This window comes from Pyxicephalus adspersus, chromosome 3, assembly GCF_032062135.1.
Source record: "Pyxicephalus adspersus chromosome 3, UCB_Pads_2.0, whole genome shotgun sequence".
Classification (NCBI taxonomy): Eukaryota; Metazoa; Chordata; class Amphibia; order Anura; family Pyxicephalidae; genus Pyxicephalus; species Pyxicephalus adspersus.
Genome location: NC_092860.1, coordinates 77,939,552 through 77,964,977, shown reverse-complemented (window position 1 = coordinate 77,964,977; position 25,426 = coordinate 77,939,552). Strand labels below are relative to the sequence as shown.

Below are 25,426 nucleotides of genomic sequence, written 5' to 3'. Positions count from 1 at the left end.
TCACTCACGTTTGGCACTTAGAACCTAGTCAGGTTGTGTTTTCACAGATCCATCAGCACAGCTATGGCTCTTTCATAGTACAAGAAAGACAATAAGTCTGACAACATTGCAATAACATCATTACCTAAAAATATAACTTCTAAATGCCCTAATGAATACAACATAAAATTCAGTTTAAGAGAGTTTAAACCAAATATGGTCACAACCCAGAAACTTAAATCTTGCATTATTTTACTACCCTGTCTTAGTTGGTTCTGCTTCCAAATGTGGCTACATCTATTCTACATAAAATTGGTACACTGAATGTAAACACCCTAAAATTGTAAGTCTGTTACTGGCTAGATCACCAGGTGATAAAAGGATAATAATTTATTATAATAATTAATAATAATAATGAATAATAATTTCAGGAAAAAAGCCTAAAAACAGCCAGCACATCTAAGAATGGTGATCTTCAATGTATTAACTTTTTGTGTTTGGGTTAAGATAAGCTTTAAATGCAATGGGCCTTATGTTTGAAAAGTGTTCTAGTCCAAAGATGATCTAATTGTCCTAAACAACCAGCTGCTTGGGCTACCAACATGATCATTATCAACAGATTGCACTATTGATGTGTCACTGCATACTACTACTATGTGATAGAACTGGTAGGTACTCTAAAAACATGTACTGGTACTTTCACTTGGTAAAGTAAATTCATTATTTTAAATATTTATAAAAAATTATAAAATAGACTTGAGGATGGTTTGGAAAACATTTACAAAGTACTAAAGGTCAGGTTAATAATTGCACATAACACTCAGCTATGGACTGAGACACTAAGCACTTTCTGGTTGTGTATCCATATTAGATCCCTCTTGCAGCCCCTCTTTTTATAACTGAGGAAATGCTTATGACTGATGAGAAAATTTCAACCTAGGGAAAGTCAATTGAATTTAGCTTAAGCTATACTTGTTAATGGGGGGTGATCTTCTGCCGTATTCAGTGAGTAAAAGGATGAACTAGAAAAAGTATCCATGGAGGAGAAGTAATGGAAGTATTGTGTATTGCATCCTGTCAACAACTGTTGATTGTGTATTTTGAATGTGCAGCCAGAATACCATGATTGCAATTCCCACGAAATTCTGTTATACTCCACAGTATCATTTCTCCAATCAAGTCACAGCAATTACACAGTCCACACCAACAACCACATAATGCACAGAAATATACACACATAAAATAAACCAAACACACCAGTAATCACAAAATATATATTTTATTTCTAAAAATATATTCAGTTTAGGAATACAAAAACACACACACATATATATATATATATATATATATATATATATATATATATATAGTACAGTGAACAGTTTTGCATTCCTTTAAACTTTTCTTCACCAATGTTCAAATAGAATGGATAGGGTTTGTTGATCTGAAACCGTTCTAACTGTATGTCATATATGACTTATACAAAACCTAATATCCTTTAAAAAAATGTGTGATTTGTTAAAAAAAAGTGTTTTTCTCCAAACTTTGTTTCCACAGTTTAACCAACAAGCACCATTATGTTAAAATCAATAAATACATGAGCTTAGAGCCCTTAAAATCACGGTATAGAGAGAAGGGTCATCTTCTTGTGAGTGTCATTCGTAAAATGGTGGTCACACTCTATGGTTATATTTGATGTTGCATATGGAAAACAGGGTTATGATTATGAAATGTTTGTCCACTTGGAGTGTATTATCATCTACATCTATATCACAAAGATGCATATGCAGAAAAAAATGTCAGTTCATTTTTTAAATTTATCCTTAGTATTTTAGCAGTTGCTTTGCTGAATACAAAGAAGTGGCTTTAAAATACACTATGAAAAAATATAAACTATGAAAAAACACACTGGGCTTTTTAAAAGCATGGAATCTGATATTCCCTGTTTTATAAATAGAACCTATTCATGAAAAAAAAAAATCACACTGCCTACATCTTTTGCAGTCGGAGGTACGTGTTGTTTTTAAATTAATATTACAAGTCTTCCAAACTAAATCTGTGGGATTCAGCTAGCCAGCATTGTAGTCTTTGTAGTATTGCTCATCATTGTTACACAGTTTTAATTAGTTAAATTGTTTACTTTGCTTCTCTTCATAAAATGCACCTATACAGTTAAACTGTAGTCTCAGTTTTCTTAACTGTTTTCATATTAAGATATTGAAGCACTATGGACTTTTCATGGACGTATCTAAAACAAAGAGAAAGGTGGAAACTTTTATTTTTTTAACCATAGTAAATTACTAAAATTACTAATATTTAGTAAATAGGACTTACACTACTGCAGCACAGGATAAGGACATACTATTTTAAAGAAAATGTTAATTATACTGTATACTCCTCTTCATAAGCCTAAAGTGGCCAGGCTATGGACGTTCCAATTTACATATTCATAGCCAGCAATAATTAACGTTGAATCAACCCTTTTGTGGTAATGTGTTACAATGCTTTAAAATGTTAAAAAAAAGTTTATGGTTGCAATAGCAGCTAACTTGTACTCATATAACCCTAACATATCATGCAAGCTTTACTAAGTCCATAGTCATGTCACTAATCATCCTCAGAGGGGCTCACAATTTTGAGGGGAAGTCAAATAAACTAACTGCATGTTTTTGGGATTTGGGAGCTAACCAGAGTGTCTGGAAGAAACCCAAGTAAACACGGGGAGAACATACATGAATTGTTTCAAATTTAGTCTGGTGGCTCTGGGCTTTGAATATTCTCTGGAAGAAAAAAATAATACTATGGAACAATAGCACAATACTATGATATTTTAAAAGCATTGCCGATATAAAATGTTGGGTATCATAGTTTGTAACATCTCAAAGGCTTGGCATGCTTTGTATATATTTACTCAACTTTCAAAACATAGGGATTATTTTGCTGTGACCCAATGCCTTAACTGCATGTTGTTAACTTTAAAGATGAATTGCTCCACAGTGCCTGTACCTACAGAGCCTATTAATTTGTTTTCCATAGCCTGGCCACTGTTCTACTTTAAATCTTTTACTGATGCAACCATAATGATCATGGTTATGACTTGTACTGCAGTTTGTTAACATTTGTAAAGGGAACCACAAGCCCTCTGATAGAAGTGTTTGTGGCAGCTTTACTGTGTATAAAAAGGCTCTGGCAGTGGGAAGGTTAAAGTGAGCTTGTATGAAGTATTAAAATATTATAACCAAGCAGTAAAAACACTTTAAAACATGCCCTCATTCACTCTAGTAGTTATATGAACTGTGGAAAAATTAATCTTCAAATATAAACTTAAGAACATTTTCCCATTATTTTCTTTGAGAGCAAAATCTTGGTGGCCTTTTAACGTAATGAACACAAGCTGCTGAAAATAGTTAGAAACCTACTGAAGTCCCAGTTGTAATCTTTGAAGATGTTTGAGTAGTGACAACTTTGCATAGGGCTCATTTCCTAATTGTTAAGTGTATTTTACTACTTTAATGTCTATAGCCCAGGTGCACTTTAAGTGTAGAACTACTTTACTATACACTAGTATCACGTAGACCACTAATACTTACCTAGCAATAGTTCTCTGAATTTCCCTTTCTTCCTCATCATTTAACCTCTGCAGTATATTTTCTAAAAGCGGAAGGCTAAATCTAATGTATTGTGCTACCTGCCAAGAATAAAACAAAGAGCATATTTAAAATGTTTAAATATCTAGGAATTGAGGGAGAACTAGTCCAGTAGTAAATACTTACATCACTGGTAATCTCTTCTGCTTCTCTGTCCATGAGGAACATCCTTGCTATACTTCCTGAAGGCCCTTGCAAGAGCCTTTCCCACAAAGGGCAATCTGTGTCCTTTAACTTTTTCTTTTCTGGAAGACAAAATATATTTTAGAATGTCCAATATTTTATATATTGTGTTATTTAATAATGTAATATAGAGCTTTTACTATATACTTGGTCATACTTTTAGACAATTTAGCATAGTAACACATTTTTATTTTACAATTATTTATTTACATTTTCTCCGTATTTATATGCACACCAAACTAGCAAAGTAGGTTATAGGAGTTGGAACAAACTACGATAATGCAGTCAGCTGCAGCAACTGTTGACAAAAAAGTTACAAGGAGTCTTTTTACTAGTACACAGACACCCATTTATTCTCACCTTTCTAACACTACCTTGCATCTCAGAACTTTTTCTTTTAGAGGAGCCGATGACCTTCTTCCAAATGAAGCGCAAGGGACTGAATGGGCAATCACCAGACTAGAACACTATAATTTAAACAGTAGGATGCAGAGGACCTGATTTATTAAAGCACTTGAAGACTGGAGATACACTATCGTGGGAGAACCTGGGTGGTCCAGGAAAGCTGGAATGGATCTGGTCCAGTCTCAGCAACACCCTCAGACATAAGTAGAGAACTGTATATTGTAGGGACGTAATTCTGGAGTTCAGAACATAACAGTATTCCTGCACTTTTATGAAAAAAGACATTCTTCTAACCATGCCAGATTTTAAGCAGAGATGGAAATGGTTTTGATAAACTGGTTTAAAAAAGGCCATCTACATCCAACTGAAACAGTTTTTAAAAAAAAAAAGCTGGAGCCCTTGAACCTTATCTTTCACTTCCTTTAAATCTCAACAACAACAACTACCTTGTTATCTCAACATCTTTACTATGGTAGTTTGACAACAATTCCTGTTTTTAGCCATCTAACGCAAACAGAAACACCAATCCCAGATGCCATAATGTTAATTTGCACCTGATAGTTTCATCAAGTTTTAACATCCCTGTGATTTTCTTGGACAATTAAAATCTGCCTTCAAACATTTCTTGGCACTACAGTGATTGTTGCTATTAGATTATTTGGTTAAAAATGCAGAGGTATGTTTCCATAAATCGTTATAAATGTGTAATTGTTTTCCAAATTACTGAGCAATTCCTTTTTTTTTGTAACTAGAACAGCCATTCTCCTTGGAGTTCCTCCAGACATGGGTAGGGGTTCCCCAAACTGTAGCTGACTGTACTCCCTTTTAAAGATGCCCACATAGTTCTGGGCCAGCTGTATAACAATAATGGTTTAAGTAGTATAAAAAAGTAATATTGTATGCATCGAAGTAAAAGGGAGCATTCTTTCCACTGGCCACCAAGCTAAAAGGGTTTTTTTTACCACTGCCCCTCAATAAATTGGGATTATAAAAGGGTAGGAAACGGCATGACTAGGGTAACATTGCAGTTGTGTTTTTTATTGTGGAACTTTTTACACTATTTGACATGAGACTTGTGTTTGCTTACCGCCTGATGCATGAATTATATACAGTGCAAATTCATTTGGGCTATTTTCAACCTGTAAGAAAAATAAGACAATCAATTCTGTAAGCACCCTAGTAATTTATCTTTAAAATGTTTCCTGAATGTGTTTATTGCTGATCTATCAACAAAGATAATATGATATTGACCTGTATGCTTGTAATACAGTGGTTCTCCTATGATTAGCACTGTATAGGAATGGTTGGGTTTCATGCTTCCTGTAACTGTAGATGCCAGAAGGATCAGTGTACCACCAATGCTTATGTCAAAGAGTAATACCAGAATGTGAGAAATAGCATAATGTGAAACATACAACATAGTCATAGCTGTACTGTAATTATGAAATTTTATTGAGCTTTTCTAAGTCTTGAGTCAGTTAAACTCACCTAAAAGGTTCCATGAAAGCAAAGCAGGACCTGATCTTACTTATCCTACTGGCATTTGAGAGATTGGGTGTGCATAATCATGGGGGGTTCCACACAACAAGGATATGATGTTGCACCCTTATCTGAATGTGCAGAGGAAAATTGGGCACTTTATCCTTGGGGACCCAAAAGAGACAGCAAAAAAGATGGCAGCAGGCGTAAGGCAGCAGACTAGTGAAAAAGGTTGGAGAACGTGGAAGTGTAAGTATGTTCATTTATGAAAAAGGTAAAAGCACAGGAAATTAAAAATTGGGAAATAAAACTTTGAATAAAACCTTTTCTTTCTGTTTGGGTAGAACTTCTTTCAAATGTCTTTGTTATCTATTTTTTGTCATTGGTTTATAAAGCATTCTGTGCGCATAAATATAAATATATAAATATATATATATATATATATATATATATCGTATATATATATATATATATATATATATATATATATTCTCTATGTACCTACCATAAACTTGTGCAATAACTGCTTAATGACTTCTTTTGTTTTCATAGTGCTGTTGATCATGACCTTTGTCTTGGAGCCAAAAGCTGGAGTGAAGACTGATGTCTGTAAAAAAGAAAGCACAAATGGTAACACCTGCAAATGTAGAGATCTGAAGAGATCCTATCATGATGTGCAACTTTCAGAAACAATTATACCAACAACATAAATGAAGGAGACTTCCCAATACATTTAGAATGCCTTTCTGTTAAGTAGAGATCTTCCTAAAATACATGCAGAGAAACAAACACTTGCAGAAATGTTGATCTTCTGGGTTTCTTCAGCTCCTATTGATTCATCATTGAGTTACACATAATTACAGGAGATAGCATTGATGTCAATCTCAGCAGAAGGAAGTGATGCAAGTGACCCGGGAGATCAACACATCTGCAACAATTTATATCATTATTTTAAACAATATATGCAAACCTACACATTTAAGACAATTGCTTCGGAAGACAAAAATAGGTCCCATAAAAAAAAAACTAAAAGGATCTTATTATATTGTTTTACCATTTAAAACTCATGGGTTACGCAAAGCCTTTACATTATATATTATATATATGGATCAGCCAAAACATAAAAAATGTCTTGTTACACTGGTAAGTGTCTAGTTGTGGGCTGCAAGTGATTAGCCAGTTATTGATAGCAATGTTTTGCAAGCAAGAAAGATGGGCAAGTGTATTTATATTTTATGTAAAAAGAAAATATATGCAGTCCCTAAAATTGCCACTAGATGTCACAACTGTATGATTCCTAGAACTTGACCATGCAAGTTGTAATTGTAACCAGCTTTAGACTTAAAGCCCTACCTAAACTAAAATTTTTACTTTACATAAAAGGGTAGACCAGGGGTCAGCAACCTTTACTATCAAAAGAACCATTTTGCCTCCTCTTCCACTAAAGAAAAATAGTCTGGAGCCGCAAAACATAACACAGTTTATAAACTTTTAAAAGTTTTAATATTTTTTTATTTTACCTGTTACAAGTATGCATGTGTAGGCCTACTTTGAAATAAATTAAACACTGAACTATGCCCCTAGAAGCCTCCAGCTTGCAACGTATCATCCTGTTACATTAGAAGCTGGAGGCTTCTAACGTAACAGGGTAGATTTTTTTGATGGGCAGAGTTCTTTATGTTCTGACGATGCCTTAGCGATTAAATTTTAAAGGGTGTTAGCCACAGGTGTCCCTCATTTGCAGCTTAATTTTTGTTCACCTGTACCCCCAATCTTGAGTAATTGGGGTTCAGGTGCTAGAAGCCTCCAGCAATGTGTAACAGGGTAGATTATTTTGATGGGCAGAGTTCTTTATTTTCTGACGATGCCTTAGCGATTCAATTGTAGGTGGTGTTAGCCATAAGTGTCCCCCACTTGCACCTCTATTTTGGTCACCTGTACCGCCTCCCCCCCATTCCAGAGAAATTGGGGTTCAGATGCTAGATGCTTCCAGCAATGTGTAACAGGGTAGATTTTTTTGATAGGCAGAGTTTTTATGAATTTTTAGGAGGTGTTAGCCACAGGTGTCCCGTACTTGCACCTCAAATTTTTTTCACCTGTACCCCCGTTTCCAGATAAATTGGGGTTTAGGTGCTAGAAGCCTCCAACAATGTGTAACAGGGTAGGGGTTTTTTGATGGGTGGAGTTTTTAGGAGGTGTTAGCCACAGGTGTCCCCCACTTGCACCTCTAATTTTGTTCACCTGTACCCCCTTCCTGTTCCAGAGAAATTGGGGTTCAGGTGCCTCCAGCAATGTGTAACGGTAGATTTTTTTGATGGGCAGAGTTCTTTATGTTCTGATGATAGCCTAACAATTAAATTTTAGGGGGTGTTAGTCACAGGTGTCCCCCACTTGCACCTACATTTTTGGTTTTGTACATCTCCCCATTCCAGAGGAATTGGGGTTCAAAGGAGGGGGGATGTCATTGTACACACCCATTTGTACACGCCCCGTGGTAGATTTATTTCACTGGTAGATTTTTTTCATTAGAACACCGGATAGGGAATCCCCCACCTCCGCAGTGTCTTGGGAGGAAGGGGATCCCCCATCAGAGATCTCCCCGTGGCAGCCGAAGGGAGCCACAACAAGGAGGCTGAAGAGCCGCATGCGGCTCCGGAGCCGCAGGTTGCAGACCCCTGGGGTAGACAAAGTAAAAATTGACTTTTTTTAAAATGCCTATTTTTTTTAAATGCAACACCTTTTTTTTAAAAAAAAAAAAAAAGGGTGCAGCATCTGCCCTTTCCCTAAATTGAACGCAAAATTTTGTGAGATACACAGAGCACGTATCGGGGAAGGCTCTGGCTGCTCCTTTTGCGCATGCTCAACCTAAATCTAAAAATCTTAAAATGCAGTGTTTTAAAAATACAGCCTATTGTGTAATTGTAGCTACCTGGCAACCAAGAGAAGTACACTTTGTTCATAAATCTCCTTTAAAAAAATCATGTAGTAAAAAAAGTTGTAGACTGCTATTGCTAATATTCTGAAAATCCAGATCAAAAGCTTTCAATTATGGGTCAGTGACCTATAACAAGTATACTGAATGTCTGATGTGCATAGTTGTTTCTGATCAGTAATTCAGAATCTACAGAAGCCACTGGATTAGAATGACAATAAAGAAACTGGTAAGCAATGGCTGCTTTCCCATTTTACTTGAATTATATTCCTTCCTATGAGTTTCCCCAGTTTCAGCACACACATATCTCTTAGTTACTTCAGAAGCCATCACAAATGGTTCATAATTGTGGATCTCTATCTGAGCTTTCTCTGTATACCTTTATGAGGATCACATTCATATAGGAAATTTAGGCTATGCAAATGGTGCCCTCCAAGCAGGTTGTTATTGTCTATCACTAATGGCATGCTCATACCCTTGTCCTTTAGCTACAATTTGTTGCAGTGTTTGTCTTCATGATAATTATTGACAGTTGCAGCAAAGGAGCCACAGCAGCAGCCATTGTAAGTCAGGCATGTCTAAAGTCCGGCCGGAGTTCAGATTTTCGGCCCACAGCCTCTGTCATAAAATCAATATTATGCGGCCCGCCAGCACTGTTGACCACAGTATAAAATACACACGTACAAAAAAACGATCTTTTATATTTCACTAGAGTTGATCAACCACCTTGCAATTTTCTTGCTCACTACTCAGCGGGAGACGGGAGTCCCCATTTGTGCACAGGGAATCCCCTACGTCAATATAGTGGGTGTGTGCAGGACCCCCGAAGACCACGCCCAGACTAACCCTAAGTACATGCTGAATGGTCGTCCCCCACACATTTTCATCTCACCAAATCTGGCCCTCTTTGCAAAAAGTTTGGACACCTGTGTTGTAAGTGGAAGCACCCGGGGGGGGGGGGGGGGGGGGGGGGTGAGGGTGCTGTGATTTGTGATATGTGATTTTGCAAACTTATATACAAAAGGATTGCCCTAAAGCCTACATAGGATGTAATGTAAACTGCCCTTCTATCCAGTGTGGTAGAGGTGTGTCATTCAACAGACTAGTAAATTACAAATGTTTCAAGTGCATTTTTAGTTTTGGCTTCCTCAACTCCTTTATCAATGTTAAAATGGTGTATAGTTTGAATATGCCCAGGTGATGTGCTGAACAAGCAAGCCAGATGTACATTCAGGTATCAGGAAAAATTTTACTACTTTATTACAACGCCAAGGCTGCATTCCTAGGTGAAAAGCAATATTCTGTACAGACAGCACATTCCAATCTATCTACAATAAAAGTGATAAGAATAGTGATGTATGTAGGCATTAAATAACCTCTGACTTTACTCTCATGTAAACAGAATAAACATCTTTCAGTCCCCTAAACGCTGTGCAGTGTAATAAAGCATGTCTGGCTCACAATGTAATTGCATATTGTCAAATCTGCCAATGCAGGGGCTAGTGAGAAGATAATGTGAATACAGATTCAGTAGTTATTATTGAGTGCGTAACTAGAAATAGATTCCATTGTTTGGTATTAAAATGATGGGGTCCATAAACAAGTTTACGATGGTATGTCCCAACTACTGCCATACCATTATACAAACCCACACACCATAAGCAATGCAAGCGACAGACAATGTGTTCTGAGACAGAAGAGAATAAAGAGGAAATATAGATAAATGTGCAAAGAACATACAAACAATGTGCAGGTATTGCCCATTAAAACTAATCACAGAAACCTAGGGCTGCAATGCGATATGCAATATATTTCATATGTTTGTTAGCTATGTAAAATAATTTCTAAATAAAAAAAAAATGTCTCTTACTTTGTAGTTGTAGAAGTGCCCATTGATGGAAAATCGATGCTTTTGCAGATGACTTCTGTCTGGAGTGTCCGGCCAAACCCTTTTCCTAACTAGTGCGGCATCACTCATAGTGCGGTATAAGGATGGGGAGTCGGGGGCATGGTCATTAAGGCGAGGCTTCAAGGTGCTACTGTTATAGTCAAAGTCTACAAAGGTTGTAGGAAGAAACCACAATATATGAAAATGTAGAAATGAGAGAAACTAAAATATCTAGTAAAGTAAGAAACTGGATATAACTAGATGAAAATGATTATTCAGCAAAGGGATATATATATAATAACAAATCCAATAATAAATTTAATCCTAAATTGTTACCCGCAGTACTCTACCCACTATGTCTGAGCCTAGGACATCCTGGACGTACCCCAGCCTGAGCCTAGAGGGTGATAGGAGAAGCACCAACATGATGAGCTTATCTCTTTGCCTTTCTGCTCTTTGCAGCTCACATTATATTAGTGTGTGGGAGAAATGCCTCTTACATTGAAGACCATTTCCATTAGCTCTTACTGATAGCCAACAAGATTATTGGTATCCATTAAACTGATCTGAAAAATACAAACTGCCTATTGCTTAATGAACCCCTAGCAACCTCTGGAGGAATCTTAAGGATCCACCAAATCCTGTATGCGATACATAATGTATTGACTTTTCCAGAGCTGCCCCAGCTCTCTGGAATGGTCTTCCTCATCCTATTCAGCTTGCTCCTACTTTCTGCTCATTTAAAAGAGAACTCAAAACACACTTTTTCAGACTTGCTCTTGCTTGTTCTTCTGTCTCTTAAAACCCTCACTACTTCCCATCACTCCATATCTCCCCTCCTATTGTGTGAGACTTCCCCCACCACCTAGATTGTAAGCTCTTTGGGGCAGGGTCCTCTCTTCCTCCTGTGTCACTGTCTGTAATTTTCTATCCCTATTTATTATACAGCGCTGCTTAATATGTTGGCGCTATATAAAATCCTGTTTAATATTAGTAATAATAATAATGCTAGAGAATATGAAAGACAGACCACAGAACATTGCCTTCTTGTGTACAGATTACAATGTGAGCTGGGAATTCTATAAAACTGCCCTATGATTGGAACCCTAGACTACATGACCAGGGGAGGGTTACTTTCTTTTTCTCTTTCCTTTCGTTATGTTCATTTATATGAAACAAATAATATTTATTTGTGATTGTCACTTTAAATGACTCAAAAATTTGTACCATTCTGTGATTCCGAGTCACTGTCAGAAATCTTTTCAGTTTCTTCTATTTCAGGGATGTGATACAAGTCATCAAACTCACCCCACCGCATCATGCCACTGGAAAAATAAAATTGCAATGAGAATATAACATTAGTATAAATAGTTTTATGAATCTTTTATGAATAAAGCCTAATATTTCAATAAAAGATCACTAGCTAAGCATTAGATGGTAATTGCATTGGTCTTCTGGCCTATAATTTATGGTAACATATGATCTTTTATGTAGTTTATTTTATGTATTTTGCAAAAAAAAAAAAACAAAACAAGGAATTCAAGGGTGCACTGGGCAATGCATGTAACACCTTTTCATATCAACACAATTCACATTTGTGATTACATTGGCAGTGAACAAACATTTTGTAGGTATAAGGAAGACAGCCATGGAAGTATTATGCTGGCTGGGCAGTACCAGGATACAGGATTGTTCACAGTAGGATGAAATCCTTATACTAACAGACCTGTTTGATCACTGTTATTGTAAAGTGCAGTTGTATTATTTTATTATAATAAAAATGGTTATATGCAGCACCTAGTCCTTTCCTGGTAGTTGGAAATGGGAAGGTAGGAAAATATAAAACCTAAGAATAAAGCAGAATGTCATATGTTTTACGTTTTAGAAAGTACGGGGAACAGCTCAAACTTTAATCAGGTTTTTAATGATATCTGTATCAATATGCCTTTTTTTTAAGCTCTCCAAGGCTGGAAGAATACACTTTCATCAGTGAATCTGGGTGATTCAGCAAACCTGGAATGAATTTCTTCAAAGTCATTTGCTAGAAATGTTTTTCAATCCTGGACTGATTCATTCCAGGTTGGCTGGATCACCCAGCCTCACTGATGAAAATGTATCCTCCCCAGCCTTGGAGAGCTTTAATAAATCAGGCCCTATGTTGGGGAGATTATCTTTGAGAATGTAGACAATAAATACAAATAATTTTTATTAGAATGAAGAAGGGTTAAAACCCCTGTTAAGCGTTTTCTTCTGTTTTCCACTGAGCTTTCCTTATCTTCTGGTGTACCACTGAGATAGGAGGCAGACTTTGACCCCTGCTGCACTAAGTACTTATTTTCACTGGCCCCAATAACTGCAGGTCACTACAGTGGTGAAGGGGTCAGGGGATTGCACCACAAAGTGCATCAAAGAGTGCAGAAAACTAATATTTACTTAGAACAAAAACTTTGATTATCTGGATAAATTAATATTGATTAAAACAGTGATGAGTCTAATAGCAATTGAATGCTCAGAATTACACTACCCTGATACATAGGGCATAGGAATTTGAACCCTTTTCCTGTTGTCAATCTGTCCTGTAGTCTCTTCTGTATTGGACAATTAGGTAACCACTAATGGAAGCTGTAAACATTCACAAAAACTAATTTTAGCAATTTAGATTACCACCATTAAATTGGTAATTTCTTGTGCAGGCTTAGATGGGATTTGTGAGCAAACCACAAATAATATCCTATAGTTTTCTTTCAAGCAGTATACGATGGGCTAAGCACTAGCATTGTGTGAGGACTCCCCCACAGATCATGCTTTTGTCATGATCTAATCCATGGCAAGGCACCCCCTTTGCTCAGTTATACACATATTTAACAGAAACCACATAAAAAGGTCTTAAATACTACCACAGGCCCAAAACATAATGTAGCAGCCCAGTAATTGGTACCTACCAGTACCTACTACCAAATTAGTGTAGAAGCATCATCATGTACTGCAGATCTTTAGGTGCAGACTCCCCTCTAGCAGGTTTGTAGAAGAACAATAAGCATGACTGACATTACTAGGGATGAGTCATGTAGGCAAGAATGGCCTTTGTAAATTCGGCCGACGAGACCGAATTTTTGGGACCTGCAAGACCAATCAGGGGAGCGGAGCTGTCAGCTTGCCTCCCCTGTTTGCTCTTCCAGCCCTTTACTAGTTTCCTGTTAGAGTCCTGTACTATGTGTTCCTGGATAGAGTTTCTCTATCCAGGAACACAGTGTGAGTCTCGCTGGCTGCTCATGAATGAATTGCGTTCATTCATAAACACAAGCCGCATGACTCACTCTGAGAGAGGAGTATCATGTCTGCATTTATGAATGGAGCCGTGGGAATCCTCCTCTTGGTTAGAGATCCCCGGCACTGCAGGTCAGAATGAGGGCTTGTCCTCATTCTGACCTGTAGTGCCCGGGGATCGCTCACTGACAGGGGGATTCCCATGGCTGTTTTTTTGAATGCAACCGTGATAATACTCCTATAATGATTTCCAATGGTTTTGCAAAATTTTTTGAACCCATCAGAACTTTGAGGAAATTTTCTCTGGCTTTCTCGCTCATCCCTAGACATCACATCACCAAGTGTCACTACCATGCTCATAAGGGCATCCCAAATATTGTGAGAAAAGCAGTCTTTACTGGCAAGAGTAAGCAAATTATGTTTTAGATCATCTCCTACTGCAGATTATTTATGAGCTAAAGAAATGAGGATTACCTTTTTGCTATACTTGAACCAATGACCTCTGGAAGTTGAATCGATTCTGTGGACATACTTTTCTCATCTTGTATTTTGAATCGTATTGGTCGCTGGACTCCCCAGAATATCTCAATAAGACCGGATAAAACAACTGGTCCTTTAGGCTCCTACAGGGAGATATAATGTTTAATTAGATTTTCTCAACAAATTCATTCTACTTATGCTTTGATCCTACTCCTAAAATATTGTAAGTCTTCTATAACCATGGGGTTATATCCACATTCGGAATCATTCATTGGTCAATGTAATCTGAGCTCTCCTGTTGTTCAAGTGTATTTAGAACATACCTTTACCTTTAAAGCTCATGTGATATGATGTGACCTCCAAACCTCACCACCTCGAACTTTAATAGCTTTGCCCCCTCATGTTTGAATTGCCCCTTAATGACTGGTGGGGTGATAATAAAATAGGAGGTAAATGAAGCACAGATTCACAGAACAAATAAAGCAGAAGCTGTAGGTCACACAGTATTGACTTCACCAAGCCTCACTACAAATCTGTTGATACTAGCGGTAAGAAGAAGCAGTGCTTTAAATGAAGGGGTCCCCAAGCATTGGGCTTCAGACTGGTACTGGACTGGTCATGGGCTGTATTGAACCGGGCTACAGCTGTCCTTGTCAGCTTTAGTCTTGGCTGTGGTAGGAAGGAAATGTGTACTCGCTTTAATTATTTTTTTTGATCAACCATGTAATCCATTGAAATGACAGAAGAGAGAAGCAAGCTTGCGTGATTGGCTGAATGAAATGACAGGAGAGGGGACACATTTGCAAGAATGCAGCTGATGAAGATGGATGCTCTTAACCCACCTTCTGCCCTGCCGACTGGTTTTAAGTAAGAAAATTTTTCTATGACTCTATAGCTGACCCCATTACCATCCCCTAATCCATGGAAAAATTGAGTTGCCTGAAACCAGTCCATAGTGCAAAAGAGATCAGGGACCATTGACTTAAATGATCTTACTGTTGGCAATAACTCTAATTGGGGTCACCCACTGTGGTAATTAATGATCCTAAACCCTCATATGGACCTCATACAATATCAGACCTTATATACCGTGTTTCCCCGAAAGTAAGACCTACCCCGAAAATAAGACCTAGCACTTTTCCCCCAACCTGCCCTAATATAAGACCTACCCCGAAAATAAGACCTAGTAGAAAAAAATAAAATAAAATAAAAGCAAACATAAATTAAAACAGTACTCACTGAGCGGGAGACAGCGGGCGTACACACAGCGGGCTAACACACAGCCGCACAAGCCGATGCTTTCCTTGTAGTTCCGGCTCCTGTCACAGGCGGAGTGATATTACATGCACTTCGCCTGTCAGAAGCTGAAGTGCATGTAACCAGGCTAGTTCTAGTGAGCCCTTAAAAATGTGTTAAAAAAAAAATTAAAATAATATACTCACCTGATACGCGATCCTGCGTGTGTCTCTGGCTGCAGCGTGTCTCTCTTCTCTCCTCTGCCAGCATCGTGTCTTTTCCTGTTTGTAAAGCAGAGCGAAAGAAACCGGCACAGCGCCACCTGCTGTTCCATGTCCTAACTGCCGAACAGTGGAAAAAAAGCACAGAGTGATCAGAAGGGGAATTTGGGAATATGGTGTTTTTTTTCATTAAAACAAGTATATAAGACCTACCCTGAAAATAAGACCTAGTGTGTTTTTGGAAGCCCAAAAAAATATAAGACAGTGTCTTATTTTCGGGGAAACACGGTATATGTTACTCGATACCCACTGCCTGTGCTCTCCACCAGTGTCTGATGCTGCTGAATGTTGGCTAGGCTTTTTTTTTAGCCTCCAGTACAATTTAGAACCAGCGATGGAGTTTTTAGGTTTAATTACTATTTTATTCTACACAAAATCTCAGTAGAGGCTCAAAAATATTAATAATTCCAATATTAAAATAGAAACTTTAAGAAAAAATCTGCAACTATGAAAATACAAACAGCAGCAGTAAAAACAACAGTTTACACAGATTGCACTAAAAATGTTATATATCAGACAGTCATTTTGGTGTTGCCCTCCTGATGATTGTTATCTGGTGCAGTCTCAACCTGTTTCACAACCCTACTGATGCTACTGGATCGTACACTGCTGATGTGCAGAAATTTAGGTCCACTTTTGTAGTAGTAAGTAAATGACAATAAGTACAAAGAAATCTAAATGAAGACATATTGGGCCTGATTCACTAAAGCTCTCCATTGCTGGAGGGACACACTTTCATCAGTGAAGCTGGGTAATCCAGCAAACCTGGAATTGATCTTGTCCATGATTCAAAACATTTGCTTGCAAATGACCAAAGAAATCCAATCCAGGTTTGCTGGATCACCCAGTTTCACTAATGAAAGTATATCCTGTCTAGCCTAGGAGAGCTTTAATAAATCAGGCCTATTGAGTTACATAGCAGTGCAGGATTGGGGGGTTTACATCTACATATACCTGAATTACAACTTACTTGATGGTAGGTTATATGTAGATTCTGTTGGTCCTTAAAATAGCAGTTATATGTTTTCAACAGTGAATCTAGTTGACCTCTGGAAGAGAAACAAAACTATTATGTTAGTGTGTAGATGTAGGCTTTTCTCCAAAAAGCAGAGATACGTGTACAAAGTACCAACAACCAACTAAAGTAATGTTTTATTGTGTTGACAGCTTTGTTTGAAGGAAAGAGGTCTTTTTGGCAATGTACATTTTTTCATTATTCTGAGTTTTTCTATTTCCATGTTTTTCTATTTCTAGATTGTATCTAAACCGAAAAGTAAAAATAGAATATGTTGAAGGTTAACTATTCTTATATGTGGCTGTTGTATTAGTTTTCAGCAAGTACAGAAATTATGTTTTGAGTTGATCTTGGCAGAAATATAATGTACTTGTCAACTCCTGTGAGCATAGAAGACAGCATTAACACTGTTGTATCTCTTTTGCAAACTATTAATTCCATCAATCTACCATGTAATGGAGATAAAGGAAGACATATTTGAAGTTGATTAGGTCTGACAACCATTGCTCCTTCCTTAGATACAGTGGAGAAGTAAATGTAGACAGGAAAAAAACCTACCTAAAAAATACTTCCTTAAGTTATTTCTTAATAGTGACATATGCTGGTTTACTCTTCTCTGCTGGAATGAGTTCTGATATTTGAACCATACAGCAAGAATTCAAAAGGATGTCCACTCGCTAACATTTACTGTTTTTGTTGCGCGAGGATCATTTGTAAGCCAAGCAACAGAACACTTATGTGGCTCAGACTGCCTACCCTTCAGGACCCATATTAATTTGGCCTGTCTATAGACAGTGGATCAGGTTTGTGAGGACTCAAATCGCCTTGATGTAGCCTCCTACTATTCCTTTTCTTCTTTTGTTCCAATACTGGTCATTTTCTCAACCAAAGTACCTACATAGTTCGGCAATGCTAAATTGGCATTGCCTGTTTGGGGATGGGACAGGCCCTCTTCTTTGACTCTAGCTCCTGAGCCCCATGATGTTGTATGGTGTTACTGAAAACTGCCTGACCATGACTCACAGATTTTGTTGTTTCCTCAAAGTGGGTAAAATGGTACAGACATTTCCTCATAAAAAAAAAGTAGACAAGAACCACACTGGGTGTCATTCACATATATTCAATTATGTAATCAATTGAAACATTCTTTTGCTTGAAAAGTCACAGCAGCCAATTTTTAAAGTTTAATATCAACATATTGGTATGTCAAAATCCAGCCTGTTTTCTGGTGGATTGTGTTGGCGATTAAGACCATTAAAAATGAGCAAACTTTCAAGGCCCTATCCAGCAGTTTCTGTAATCCTGGTTAATTGGTTAGGAAGTCCTCATCATGTGGCCTGGCCAAAGTATGTGCATCCAAGCACGAAGGACTGCCAAGAGCTTGGGCCTGTTATCATTCACAACCTCGGCCAAATTCATGAATGCCCCAAATCCAAACAGTAACACTAACTCATCATTTTTTTCATATTTTTTAAATGTACCCAGAAAATGGTGAACATTGAGCAATGTCTTTAACGTAAATGTATTGAACCCTGATAAATATTTTAATGTCTAGTGAAAAGTACAACATGAAAATAACGAATTTAAAAAATGATGTCAATCAATATCTAACCAGACAACATTCTCTGAGTCAAAAGTTTCATTGACAATACTTTGCATAACTTAAGCTTAAATCACTTTCTACAGTTCCTGCTACCATTTTTTAATGGGGGGAAGCTTTGTGTTGTCAGTTTTGGTAGAAATGTGGCAGCGCAACCTAAAAGTACATTCAACAGAAATATTACAGTCTATAATGCTATAAATAAATCCTCGTCGTGCTTCTTTACTGGAGATATTCACATCATTTATTTGCATTATTTTACGCCTAGATGAATCTGAACACATCCTGCAACATGCTTTGTACTGATAAATAGTAACCAGGGACATATGCAAAATACAAAACATAGCAACAACTTTGCATTGAAAATGACCAGTAGTCTTTAAAGTGGCAGTAACATTTTGTAACATAATACATTCATATTTTTACCAGGTGGTTAAATGTTCTGGTAGATCCCATATTTTATTTAGTAGGGGTTTCTTTTATTAAGTGGTGCAGTGTACAGTGTAATAATGTATAAATCAAATCAGTTTATTGCAGTCACCAAAGGAAAATGATGACATCTGAGAAGTGCCATACATTTTTGTACTTTTCACTTAGTCATCTTTGGTTTTCACTTTCGAGTGCTGCCTCGATTACAGAATTGCATAACTTGGAATCGTCCTGAAAACCCCTTTGTGATGTGGTAAAAGTAATAGGAAGGCTCCATCCTGCCATGGAATAGTGGCAATTACTCTCTGACAGGATGAAATCCTTTATTGACCCTACCTAGCAAACATAGTATCTATCTAATTCAATAATTATCTAAATAAATAAAATCTACATGCCAAACGCAGTCAATTATACAGTGATGGGTCAGCCACAATAATAATACAAAATGGTCTCATTTATGAATGGCTTTATGTGTATTTGGGTCCCCCTTCTACTCCAACTCTGGACAGCCATCTGGGACCGTTCTTTATAGATATACAAAAAAAAATATTCAAGGATTTGTTTTATATTGACAAGGGGCTATTTCTTAAGAGGCATCACACAGTCACAAAGCTGTTACCTATGATCATGACAAGTAAAGTAGCCGAGAGACACAGAATGATTGTAAGGAACTCTGGAAGTTCAGCTTAAGGGAAAATGTAAAGGAACAGAGAGGAAGGGGAGATTAAAGTGCACGTATAGGCATTTTGTATGTTTTAGATTATGCCAATCATTGTGATGTCCTTGTTGGATAGATCTACCCTTGTTCTGCTGATAACCACTGGGGCAGAAAGTGATTAGAAATCCAAACTGTAACAATTGCAATCATTTTGCTGCATTTTTTGTAGGTAATTATAAAATATATTTAGCATTACTCGTGTTTTAATAATAAAAATAATCCAAAATAATCCTTTATGCATTCTTGTTCACAACAGCATAATAGTTTTTTTCCGTGGCAGCACTAGCACAAGTACCAAACAATTAAAAAAAAACATGAAATAAAAAATACATCTAATAGTATGGGGTTATGTGCTTCTATGGGTTACAAGTTTTGTTATTCACTTTTGACAATCCAATAAAAATTATGTTTCATAAAAGCTTAGATATTTTAGGGTGTATATTCGGTCATTTACTGTCCCTTTGATTATGTACAGTTGTGTTCAAAATAATACCATGTGTAAAAAAAATGAATAAAGCTCAAAATCTTTATAAAAGCTTTTTTTTTTCCATACATGCAAATGTATTGGGAACACTGCACGTTCTATTCCAAATTTCAGGAAAAATGTATCACATTTGTGTTATTCCTTTACAAAAAGTGAAGTACAGGGAATATTAGGTTGTTCAAAATAATAGCAGTATCTGCATTCTTCTTTACACACTTCACTGTAAAAACTGAGAAATCTTTCAAAATTTTGCTTTCCTTTGGATCAGTGAACTAATATTTAGTTGTATTAGCAATGTTTCGGAGAACTGCTGCACATCTGTGTTGCATGGCGATGAAAAATTTTAGGTATTACATTCCGCAATTATTCTGCATTTCTTGTTTTCTTCCTCAGAAACATCATTTTTGATGCCCCCCACCCCCAAGAAGTTGCTCGTTTACTGGCGTGTTTGAGGTCATTGTCTTGTTGATCCACGATCCCTGTTATGTGATAAATTGGCCAAACACCATAGTGTGGGAAACATACCCACAATGCTAATATTCTAAACACAACTGTATTTTGAGAATACAAAGATGGCCCAAACAGATGCAGATAGCTAGAATGTCTAGAAAGCCATGACTATGGATTACTGGGTATACTGGATCTCCAGACCTTTGGAAGTCCCCAGTATTCACTTTCTCAGTTTCAAGTGATACATGTAAGCTTTTCAAAAATTTAGGTTAATGAAATGCAGAGAACAATAAGACATACCTTGTGATGTACTTTGATTCTTTGATAAATGCTACTGGAGACTCCCAGAAAGCATTTTTGGCCATTTTAAAATCACTTCAGTTATGCTACATACCTAAAAAAAAAGATAATAAATGAATTAACATACACTACATATTATGCAGCTATTCTAGTAATTAATAATAACTTGAATAACAAATGTACTTAGTTTTTAAGCATAACGGGAAATACAAGAAAAGGGAAATTCAGAAGATGTTGGTCACCTTTGGAGTTTCATAACTTACACAACGGAGCCACATATGCTGACCGGATGCAGATATACAAGAAATTAAAAAAAAATGGAGCAGAAAATTTATGAAAGGCAATTAGTGAGACAGCTTTTACCTGTTTTTATATATTTGTGTCTGGCAACAGCAACTTCTACATTTGTCACATTGTCACATGTAATAGATTTTCTCAGTACCCCTAGCTGTGGGAAAACACCAGGACTTTCCAAACTACATAGGGAAGCTCTAGACCTGCATGCTGGTATATCAAAATAATGTTTTTAACCAAAGGGGATTTACAAGTAGGTAGTTAAAACTACAATATTTAGGGTTTGAGTTGAGGTAAAATTCTCCATTCACTGTATTTTATTTACCCTTGTCTCAGCTGACACACAATGAACATTTACTGTATATAAGTACTGCTATACTAGTATAGTACTATCAAAGATTGTATGACTTTTTATATGTACACAAAGTCTTGTTTTAAAGGACTTAAAGGCCAGTGTTATTTATATAGTAAATTATGAAGTCAGGAATGTGCTGGCACAGTTACGTGCACAGGGCTGATGGTTAGCTAAAAATAACTTCAAGCATTACCAGGAAGAAGCCCTAAATATATGTATACATTGCTCTGTCATTTCAATGACATAGAAAGGAAAACAGTGAATAAATATGAAAAGCCACCAACAAATTATTTTGAAGACAAACACAAATCAATCAAACAAAACAGCATTTAAAGCACAAAATCCAGGGAAATATATAACTAGTATATTTATATAAACTATATAATAGTTTAATTACTATTTTAAAATACTGTATAATTATAGAGCATGTGTCAATATTTCTTAACACATTCATTTGGCCTATATTTCTTGTTTCTCCATATTTCTCCACATTCCTATCTGCAAAAAAAAAATCAAACTGTCCTGATAGACAACATGAACTCCACATATGCTGTTTTAGTTTCTGTTTAACTTTCTGCATATTTAATATACTTTAATAAATATAATATAAATATATACACTGCTTTATCTGCAAAGTATCCATCATTTTGGTAAGCCGATCATTTATGTACCTCATTCATACTACAAAGCCATGCAGATAACATGGTTACTTTTAAGTTCAACGACTCAACTTTCCTTGTAGCCAGCTTTCTGGAGAACAATTTGTAATCCTCATACCTCACCAATGAGCAGTGGCCTACCCTAGAAGCAGCAGTGTAAAAACTGCCAGCCAAAATGATAAATCCCTTGACAGGAAAGCCAGTAAAAATATTAGTGTTAAAACCATATATTTAGCTGTTAGATTAGAGTTCCAATTTATGAGACATATATGTGGCACTAGCAGAAAGTTTCACATATCAATATTTGTCTTAAAGACTAGTTGTGACCACTTTGGACCCATTTTTGTTTTTTCCCATCTCTGTTCAGTTTGGGATATTTCCTGTCACTTGCTGTCCTGAAGGCACAGCAACAAAGTGACAATAAATCTCACCAAAGTAAGGAAAATCCCTTCTTAGAGAGTTTTACCAGAACAAGTGTTCACATTGGAAGATTTCCCATTTATGCCTGTTCCAGTAACAACTGAAAATTTTGGATTTTTCCTCACATTCTGTCCAGCGGGGTCGGAGACAACAAACTGAAAACCTGACATTGGTCTTCAGCCCTCAAATCTAAATAAAAAAGTATTTGAGCTTTAAATACACTTTAGACAATGAGTGTCTGTGCATGCCATATGTCTAATGTTGTTAAAAACAGATTAGAAAAGATTTAGGATTATTTTTACTAGATTCATCCTATTAAATAATTAAATATATTAATTATATATATTATATATATAAATATATTATATTATATTAAATAATTATTTAATACCTTGAAACATTTTAAAAAGCCAAGCAGTAATAGGTTAGGATCCCATAAGCAGTACTTATAGTCAACCAAGCTTATTGACTGCTTATCAGTTCTTCCATCTAGTTACTTTTGCCAGACAACTGGCCTGATCCATTCCAATACAACAAATTTACATTCACCAGGACTTTATCTAACAAACGTTTTTATTTCTTGTTCTTCTTTTAAATGTCAAATAATAAAAAATACCCTTTGACCAATATGCAAGCCACCATACCTAGCATATTGGCTGGCATAACTGGTATACCACCGGTATGAAAGAGGTGAGTGTGCAGGGGCTTTACAATCTTCATATCAAAAAAACCTGACCATCTTCTTCGGGTAGGGACTTCAAAACACTCCTGAAAAAATGCTCAGTAATAGCAGAAACTAATAAATACCAAGCTTAGGATATCCCTGAAGACATTAGGATGTTTTTGTGCCAACCTCTTCAATGATGCAAGTCACCTAATTAGAAGGACCCCTGTATGGCCCTCAAACATTGGGCTTGATTTATGAAAGCTCTCCAAGGCTGGAGAGGATACACTTTCATCTGTAAAGCTGGGTGATCCAGCAAACCTGGAACGGATTTCCTAAAATCATTTGCTATTTGCTAGCAAGTGTCCTAGACCAGATCCATTCTAGGTTTTCTGGATCACCCAGCTTCACTGATGAAAGTGTATGCTCTCCAGCCTTCAAAAGCTTTATTAAATCAGGCCCATTGTTTCAATTTCTGTGACTTAGGACAGACTCTAGACCTACCTCAACCCATGCATAGCAACACTGGCACTACATATTGGGCTTTTGGTAAAGGGACTTTTCAGGTCCAAAGACAAAAGATAGTTGAGATCTATTTTTGAACATTTTAAATAATTGGTGGTAAATAAAGGGATAAGAAGTTTTTTTGTTTAAACAAATCAAAGAATTTGCATGTTTTGCTTACCCCCTTTTAATATGTTTAGTAATTATAAGTTCCAAAGGACACTTATCCTAGCTAACATAAATAGGAGGCAGATAAGCTGCAAATACCTGCAGAAGAGTAATAGTACGCATCACAAAAGAGTGAGATTTTTAAGAGATGCATTTTCAGGATCTTGTCTAGTAAGGGGCTTATGGGCTGCCAGAAATATTTTTTTGTAAAAAAACATATCCATAATGTGCTAAGTCGATATTGTCAGCTATGTGCCTAATTAAATTTATTAAAGTAAAAAAAATGCTGGTGGACCTTTGTGGACTTTTGTAAACCTTGTACCCAGAGGAATGATTTGCTCGTGATCAGTAAATACATTTATACATGAAAACACAACCATATCTTTGGTATCCACTGAAATATATTATATATATATATATATATATATTATTATATATTATATATATTATATTATAAATAAAAGTCACAGAAACTGTAACGGACAGCACAACAATTTCAGTGAAAAGAGTGCATAGTATGTTAGCACGTCATGCATGGTTTCATACAAAAGCCAAAGGGAAGACTTTCATCTCTATTGTGTACACATACACATGACCTCAGTTAAACATTTAAAAAGGTTGAATGCTTTCATAAGAATATGAAGTTAAAGTCAGTGATCCCTGAATCCTGTTTTTATAGGACGGTACCTAGAGTTATGTAGTGAATATGCACCCCTGTGTTCTTAAATAATGCAATGACCTATATAGTTAAATGGCTCTGCTATGAGATTTTAAACAAGAAGGATTTACACCTCCTTGTTTAAAGTCACTGACTAGGTAATGTAATAGGTGATATAACTCGACTACCCTTACCCTGTCTTGTTGTTCATTTCATATGTAGGGTCATGGTGAATCCAATACAACATGGCACTGTACAAATCACCTGAAGGCTCACCTGAACAGCTCATAGACGCCAATGAAGAGTTAATAGTTCTCCGGACACACAGGTAATGAAGAATTAAGCCACTCCTTTGTGCCTCAGTGCATTTCGGGAGTGTTTACCAGACCTGATAGCTGCAGCCGATAGAAAGAGACTTGTATGCACATTCATACCTGTGTGAGGGGTGTGACTTATGGCTGGCTCAGACATCTGTCACTGCAGGGCATGTACTCTCCTCTTCTAGAAAGTTTACTTAATGACCAGTGTTCAGTTAAAGCACAACTCATATCACAACAACCAAAAATGATATATTTTAATTGCTATTAGCAAAGTGTTAGTTCTGACACATACTTCTCAAACACTCATTCAAAATAACTAAATATGTCATTTTATTACTAGGCAAAGTACAACCTGAAAAGATGTTTAATGCGTGTCAGACACTATTTTTAGTAAAATAAAGCTGATCATACACTATAAAATCTTCTTCAGATCAATTATGTAATGCAATGGCTTGCTTAATCTGATAAAATAAATAAATATTATTTATATGTGTAATCCTCATATTACTGTTTTAGGAGTCTATACAGAGGTTGTACAATTTGACTATAGTGTATAGCCAGCACCCCTGTGTAAATCTTAACAAAGAACTTCTCTTGTGTACTTTGCTAAA

The 25,426-nt window shown here is 36.5% G+C and overlaps 1 protein-coding gene across 3 annotated transcripts; it reads right to left on the bottom strand.

Annotated features, from left to right (window-relative positions):
• Positions 1-1,239: 1,239 nt before the first annotated feature.
• On the bottom strand, positions 1,240-24,912 carry RASSF6 (Ras association domain family member 6). 3 transcript variants are annotated; one of them, XM_072405338.1, is made up of 11 exons: positions 24,772-24,912; positions 20,774-20,867; positions 16,748-16,826; positions 14,255-14,403; positions 11,741-11,838; positions 10,496-10,680; positions 6,199-6,300; positions 5,302-5,353; positions 3,753-3,871; positions 3,570-3,667; positions 1,240-2,227 (listed from the first exon to the last, which is right to left on the bottom strand). In XM_072405338.1, exons 2-11 carry the CDS (start codon positions 20,836-20,838, stop codon positions 2,152-2,154), a joined length of 1,023 nt encoding a protein of 340 aa, XP_072261439.1. In that variant the 5' UTR covers positions 20,839-20,867; positions 24,772-24,912; the 3' UTR covers positions 1,240-2,151. The 3 variants fall into 3 exon arrangements, with proteins under 3 accessions (XP_072261439.1, XP_072261440.1, XP_072261441.1); XM_072405339.1 differs by having other exon boundaries at positions 24,690-24,820; XM_072405340.1 differs by lacking the exon at positions 24,772-24,912 and adding an exon at positions 21,037-21,059.
• Positions 24,913-25,426: the final 514 nt, after the last annotated feature.

Coding starts and splice junctions, on each gene's coding strand:
- RASSF6 (XM_072405338.1), bottom strand. CDS start 20,838: ATGGCCAAAAATGCTTTCTGGGAGTCTCCAGTAGCATTTATCAAAGAA. Junction 5,354..6,198: donor AGTTATTGCACAAGTTTATG/GTAGGTACATAG, acceptor TTTTTCTTACAG/GTTGAAAATAGCCCAAATGA. Junction 2,228..3,569: donor ATTCAGAGAACTATTGCTAG/GTAAGTATTAGT, acceptor TCTTTGTTTTAG/ATACGTCCATGAAAAGTCCA.